The sequence below is a fragment of the Morone saxatilis genome, unplaced genomic scaffold (assembly GCF_004916995.1).
Source record: "Morone saxatilis isolate NCDOM2014 unplaced genomic scaffold, NCSU_SB_2.0 Contig15, whole genome shotgun sequence".
NCBI lineage: Eukaryota > Metazoa > Chordata > Actinopteri > Moronidae > Morone > Morone saxatilis.
This window is the reverse complement of record NW_023339707.1, coordinates 19,008,524-19,015,566: the sequence shown is the minus strand read 5'-3', so window position 1 is coordinate 19,015,566 and position 7,043 is coordinate 19,008,524. Positions and strand designations below refer to the sequence as shown.

The following is a 7,043-nucleotide window of genomic DNA, read 5'->3' as shown; positions in this document are numbered from 1 at the left end:
ATATATATATATATATAAAAACTTGAAATAATAAATCACTTTTTACTTTGCTTATTCAAACTTTCACACTCAGTAAATATATAAAAATGGGTTCTACTCAACATTAAATACATGAAACAAAATAAAGTCAGGTGGGAAGAAGCAAAAAGTGCATTTTTGTCGTGTTTACAGGCGATGTAACACATGATGACTGGCCGTACATGTGCAACTCTCAGCAGAGATGCAAGGAAAGCATCGTTTAAGTTTTTTTTTTTTTAGACCTGATTATGGAAGCAACTAACGAGATGTAGCGAACACACAGCAACCGAACCCTTTCTGACATACAGCCAGTCATAATGTGTTAACGTGTTACAGCATCAGTAAACACAGGACCCTGGCATTACTCCTTCAAAATAAAAGCTTCAACCTTTTTATCATAACTAAAGGGACAAATAATTACTCGGCCTCTAGAAAGTACTATTTATACTGTTAACATGAACATCGACAAACTATTCAAGCATGCTGGATCATATCAATGTGTCATTTAGAGTCTGCCACACACTGAAATGTGTATATATGTGACACATTGTCGTGTTTGTTCTCTTCCTCAGTCCATTGAGGAGCTGGAGAAAGAGATGCTGAATGGTCAGAAGCTGCAGGGACCAGCAACAGCAGCTGAGGTCTATCTCATCCTCAAGCACAAAAACCTCATTGAAAAGTAAGTAAACACGACACACTGAATCGTAGCACTGTTTCCATGTGCACTACATCATCCAGCATTATTCACAACACCTCCTCCTTCTCCTCCTCCTCCCTCCAGGTTCCCACTGTTCAATGCTGTGTATCAGATCTGCTATCAGGGCCATCCAGTCACAGAGTTCATAAGCTGCTTGCAGAACCACCCAGAGCACATGTAAAAAAAACAGCAAACTGACCAAGTGCCTTCTGAATGAAGAACTTTTCATCCGTTACCTGTCAGAAATGGATCGGGGCTGAGCAGTCACTCCACAGCTGTCATGCAACTAAAAGTCTCCAGCCAGCGAGTGGAGAAGGTTGCATCACATTTGTGTGTTCGGTTCGTGTTCGGTTCCTGTTCGGCCACTTTTTGTCCTTAGCATTTTAAAAAATGCCAGAAATTGAAAGTTAATTGTTTGTGGGGATTTATTTCCCCACGTCCTGGTCAGATAGCTCTTTTTGCCTGAGATTTGTTTTTGTTTTTCGAGCCAGATGAAATCACAATGCATGGTGTCGCTTTCTAGACAGCAGCCAAATAAAAATAAAACACTAATACAGGAATCCAGACTTTACGTCAGTATAATTTATAATTCGATACGAATTTTAGAAAACATTTAGTTTTATTTGACTGCTGTTCAGTTACTAACATGTTTGTACAATGTTTATATGACACATAATGCGTTCAGATTTTGACGGGGCCAACCACTCAGGACAAAGACCTACTGACGGCCTTCTGTAGAGGGAATTATAGTAATCTAACATTTATGTTGCCGTCCAGTGAATGCCTGTCCTTCACCACAAGTTGTTTTTTAATTATAGATGTAATACCTCATTTTCTTTACGTCTTTGTATTCTCTAAAGTGTCTTACGTAATTCACTATAATATTCCCTGTCTTGTACTGTATATTCAACATACTGTCGAACGCACAGCAACTGTTTTTAACATATAAATGCAAGTGCCTTAGATTGCACGGTTGCTATGTCTTGGCCATTTGTAGTCTTTTATTTTTTTTTTTTGTCAAACCAAAGACTTAACAACGTCCGTCCACTATGCCATTTGTTATCGTGACTGCCTGACTTTGTTTCCAGTGTTATGGCTGATGTGTTTTTGGAAATTATGTCTGTGAATAAATTAATTCAGTCATCAAATCACTGCTGGAATCATTTTTCATTAGAAAGGCAACCATCTCTATTATTTCTACTGCACAGTGGGAATCTTGGTTGGAAGAAATACTGCCAGAATATAAAGTTTTTAAGGAGTAAATCAATTAAACTGTACTATTTTCCTAATTCAATTGTGACATTTGTACATTTTTATTCCTATTGTATCTCATATCCATATGTCTCTTATCTATAGAGCAATAGCTAAATAGATTTATCTAAATGTATATAGATATAACTTTATAGATCGATCTAGACCTATAGATTGATTTTTTTCAAACTATCCTTTAGTACAGCCTTAAAAGGTTCCCTGTGGAGTTTTTTTAATCCCTGACAGCTCTATGAAGCTTTTTTTCTGAGTTGGTCTCTATTTTGTTTCACCCTGCAATACGCAGTCCTGCCAGAGGTTTCACACGATTCCACCGATCAACAGGTGGCAGTAACGCACCAAGGAAAGCAGGCAAAACTGACTGCTAGCAAGTAAATACAGATGATAGAATTAAAGAACTTTAAATTGGCTTTGAAAATGTTTTATGGTGGGGAAAGCAAATTCGTGTTCAAGGATACATGCACTGTTTTGGTAAGACTAAATGTTAACATAACTTCTTTAATGCTGCACGTTATTTGGGTACGATGATAAAACCTCTAATCCACTGAACAAGGGATAAACTGCTCAACAAAGTATTGTATTATAATGCTAACAACATGCAGCATACATGTAAACAGATTTATTGCTTTAATTTGATTTCTGGATTATCTGGTTTCTGCATTAAAAGATCATCTATGGGCTCTATTGCATTTCTAGCAGCTCCCCTCTTTCACTAAGCTGTCAGTAACAGCACTGTTTGTTCAGTGATAGATGAAGCACAAAACTCTGCATAGAACCACAAATTATCGTTTCAAAATGTTTTACTCTTTGTATTTTCTACAAGTTAAAGCAGTAAGACGTCAGTGCTGTCGGTTGGGGAACTTGACCGGTGTTGTAAAGTGGATTTTTTTTAAACAGAGCCAGGCTAGGCTAGTTGTTTCCCCCTGCTTCAGGTCTTTATGCTAAGCTAAGCTCCTGCTGGCTCTGGCTTCATATTTATAGAGTAGTATTGATCTTCCATCTAACTCTCGGCAAGCAAATGATTAAAGCATATTTCCCAAATTTACTAACTTTAAAGATTCTGATGTCATTTTAAAAATAAGCATACACCTATCAACAAACAAACAAAACACTAGTACCACAAATCAGGAAACACATTAACAGAGAAGCAAAACTAGTTTATTACAAGTAGTGGAAATGTAGCTAGCTTTACATGTGAGTACGTCATTACAAAGACATTCACTGTTGACTTGTGGTACAAACCACTGCGGTCTATACTTTGAAATATGGAATGAACATAAGTAAATTAAATAAAACTTAAAAATGTAAACAAAAGGGAATGAAGCTCAGAGGAAGGCGACTAAACAAGACCAACAGCTCGTTTTGCTTGTCCATAAGGACACTTAAGACTATTCCAGTATGAATGCTTTGAAGAGGAAACAGCCTGCATTGCCCTTTGTGTACCACAGAGTCCATTTATTAAAACAGCCATGATGTCCTTGGTTCTGGGCAAAGGAGGCAACAAGAGAGTATGGAAGTTGTAAAAAGAAATTCCGCTAAGTGTGATTAATAAATGCAGTGAAAGCATAATGGTAATACAATCAGAAGGTTTATAGGAGTGACAGTCGGTGAACAATCATTCCTGTTGTTCCGCGTCTCTGCTGTGTTCAGTTACCATCTTTGGTACAGTACTTGCACTGGGTGAGGATGACTCAGCTGTGTTTTCTTAGTGCTCTACTCTATTGTTACTCTGCTCTGTTCTTGTTATTCCATTTACCATCCTGACAAATTAAGACCAAATTAATGGAGACAGGGGACATGGAGCTAGTTCATCAGACAGTTATTTTGTTCACAAAAACATCCTGGTTCGTTTTTTTGTTCCCTCTCCAACTGACTTGGTCCCACCTCTCAAATACAACATAGAAAGCTGCTGTGAATGTATGAATAAAATAAAATAAGAAAAACTAACATCAAATCCCATGATGACAGCATGAATCCACACATCTCCTCTCAATGTCTGAAGAACTAGCTCCATAGAATAATAACTCCTTATACCTGAGAAATTCTCAATTTGTTTTTAAATAGCTTCTTTCTTTGTTGCTAATGCGATGGATCCACACAGTGGAAACACCTCCTTCCTCAAAGACACTCCAGTGTTGGAACATGACACGGCTCACTTACCCTGCTGCAACCCCTCCTACTATCCTACCTCTACTCCTCCCTCATCTCATCACAACTCACAGTCTGTGAGGGTTGACCCATTTGTAAGTGCCTTCATAACGAAATCCAACTCTCTTCGCGAGGTCGTCCGCTTCTGTTGGGCCACGGCTGTGAGGAAAAGAAAGATGATCATTATCGACACTGTGTGCTGAATTCCTCTTCCAACTTAGGGCAAAGTGAGCAACTCTTTCTTACCTTCCATATTTATAAGGAATAGGTTTGGGCTTCTCATTGTCTATGTGATGAAGGAGAGGTGTGAAAATCCTCCATGCTTCCCTTAATTCATCACTGCAGATACAAACAAATCAACATGTGGTTGAGGATATAACAGAGCTGTTGTGTAAAATATAAAAACGTATCAGGTTTTTATAACTTGTGTTTCCTTCACGCTGAGGCAGAGAGAAGACGCACAATGTGTGAAGAACCGTTACCTCACATAAAGCACGTGCTACATGCTATTACAACACACAGGTTTAGTTTACAAGTAGAAACATGAGACAACAGTAGTGGAAAACAAAAAGACACACCTGCGTACAAAGTGCATCTGACTTCCACAGAAGACATCCAGGATGAGACGTTCGTAAGCGTCTGGAAGCTTCACATCCTGAAAACAAGACACACATTTTTACATTACTTTATTCAATTAGAAGGTTATAGTCAATTCTTTAACTGCATAAAATCAACTTGAACCTGCCTTGTATCTACTCTTGTAGGTGAGGTCCAGCTCAGTTTCTTCAGGGCTGAAGTACACGCCGGGTTTCTTGCTCATCATCTTGGCGTAGATGGCCTCGTTGGGCTGCACGCGCACCACAAGCTCATTCCTGCGACACTGATTTCCAAAAATGTCCCCCGGGACATCAGAGAACTGCAGCCGCACCTCAGCTTTCCTCTCGTTCAGAGCTTTTCCACAGCGAAGGATGAAAGGAACACCTGAGGAGCAGGAGCGTTTTAAATGCCAGCATGTGACGAAAGAGCATGGCAAACTGTGAGATTAGTAGGATTAGTTTTGTAGAGGGCGCGGCGTGTTTACCATCCCAGCGTTCGTTGTGCACGTACAGCACAGCGGTGGCAAAGGTGGCCTGAGTCGATCCTTTAGGAACTGTGGGATCATCAAGATAACCCAGTTTGGCATCTCCCTCACCCTCCGGATCCCCCACATACTGACCCAGCACCACATCCGACATTGTCACTGGAGCGATGCACTTCAGCACCTTCACCTACAAGGAGGAACACCAGAGAACAGATCCATTTTCACACTTAAAAACATGAACTATAACATATTGTCACACATTTTGTTGTGTTTGAGGAGGTGCTAAGAGCGTCGATTTTCTACCTTTTCATCCCTGACATCATCAGAGCTGGTAGATGCTGGTTTCTCCATGGCAACCAGGCAGAGCATCTGGAGCAAGTGGTTCTGCATGACATCGCTGATCATGACAAAGGGAACAGGTGGTCGCACAAAAGACAGAGAGGAGAATGTGATGGATGTAAAAATGTTCATTAAAATTAAAACTGATCATATGTTGGTACTGATGTACTGTTGAAACCTCAAATCAATCCATCATGTACAGGATAATGACTTACAGTGAGCTGCTGTGGATTATTTATGGAGTGAGAAGGTAACACTTTACTTTAACAGTATATAAGCAGTACATAAACAATAAATAAATGGTTCATATCTAACTATAATGTACTTTTACACAGATATAAAGGATAGTGTTTCTTAATGTACAGTATTGTCAACAATTATAACTTCTCCTATAAGACATATTTTATATGATTACAACTGTGTTTTACTATAACATCATTCATTATCTGTTCATTTACCAGTTTCAGGTTCTCACAAGAGGCTTTACAGTTGTTGACATTACTACTTTATAGTGTGTTATAAACCAGTTACTAAATATAGTGCTAAATAGGAGAGGTTAAAGTAAAGTGTTACCAATGAAAGTACTTTTTATAATATACAGTAAAGCAAACACAGTGTCTAAGTATAGAAGCTGCTGTTACTGTTCTCTGCTCATTTTTATATAACCTCACTTCAAACCTGGATACAAACATACATTAAATTTTAATATTACAGAGCAAAGACAGACTTCAGGGATTCATTTGTTTTCCCCTCACCGGATGATGCCAAAATCATCAAAGTAGCCTCCTCGTCCCTGAGTGCCAAACGGTTCTTTAAAGGTGAGAACAACGCAGGCCACGCTGTCCCTGTTCCAGATCGGCCCGAAGATACGGTTCCCAAACCTGCAATGAACATCACGTAATCGTTCTCTGCTCAGCGGCACACACAGACGTTCATGACAGCATGCATAACCCTTTTCTCCCGTTTGGTTCTTGGTTAGAGGCCAGTTTCTCTTCTCTTTGTGTGATATTCACAGAGGCTTTTCTAAAAAGTGAAGCAGCTGAAACTGAAGTGTTGAATAATTCAAATGACCTTAAATCACCAGCAGATCTTTGTTTCAGAGTGAAATTAAAAAATACTTTGTCCACACAAGGAATTACAATGCACAGGGAGAAAAACCAACAACTGAAACATGCATGTAGTTGTGTGTTTTTTAAGTTTTATTCAGTTACAACTTTTTAATATTCTTTATTTGATAGTTGTAAACCATTACTATAATTATTTCACAAAAAGCATAACTATATATATGTCCCCTCTTTCAGAGTAAAGTCTAGATCTGCTCTATTTGAAAATGTCCTGAGATAACTTCTGNNATGCAAGTTAAATATAATAAATATAATATTTGGCTTTTTAATATCCTCAGATATACTATGAAAAACATGTGTGAATGGTACTTTTTTTATTGGATAATATTTGTTTTTGATATCTCCCTCTATCCCACTTGAAACAAGT

At 38.6% G+C, this 7,043-nt stretch overlaps 2 protein-coding genes across 4 annotated transcripts in view; one reads left to right on the top strand and one right to left on the bottom strand.

The window, feature by feature from the left end:
• The window catches only part of LOC118323812 (glycerol-3-phosphate dehydrogenase [NAD(+)], cytoplasmic), an 8,843-nt gene extending 6,980 nt beyond the window's left edge, over positions 1-1,863 (top strand). The window contains exons 7-8 of the mRNA XM_035655841.1: positions 591-697; positions 800-1,863. Coding sequence (XP_035511734.1) covers positions 591-697; positions 800-896 — 204 coding nt within the window. The 3' untranslated portion in view covers positions 897-1,863. The remainder of the gene's footprint in view (positions 1-590; positions 698-799) is intronic.
• A 1,242-nt stretch (positions 1,864-3,105) lies between these two features.
• g6pd (glucose-6-phosphate dehydrogenase) overlaps positions 3,106-7,043 on the bottom strand; it is a gene marked incomplete in the record, with an annotated part of 11,336 nt that continues 7,398 nt past the window's right edge. For 2 of the 3 annotated variants that reach the window (XM_035657331.1, XM_035657329.1), the window contains 7 exon segments: positions 3,106-4,291; positions 4,379-4,471; positions 4,711-4,787; positions 4,878-5,113; positions 5,214-5,400; positions 5,517-5,610; positions 6,308-6,433. In XM_035657331.1, the coding sequence (XP_035513224.1) occupies positions 4,201-4,291; positions 4,379-4,471; positions 4,711-4,787; positions 4,878-5,113; positions 5,214-5,400; positions 5,517-5,610; positions 6,308-6,433 (904 nt within the window). 3 annotated transcript variants of the gene reach the window in all.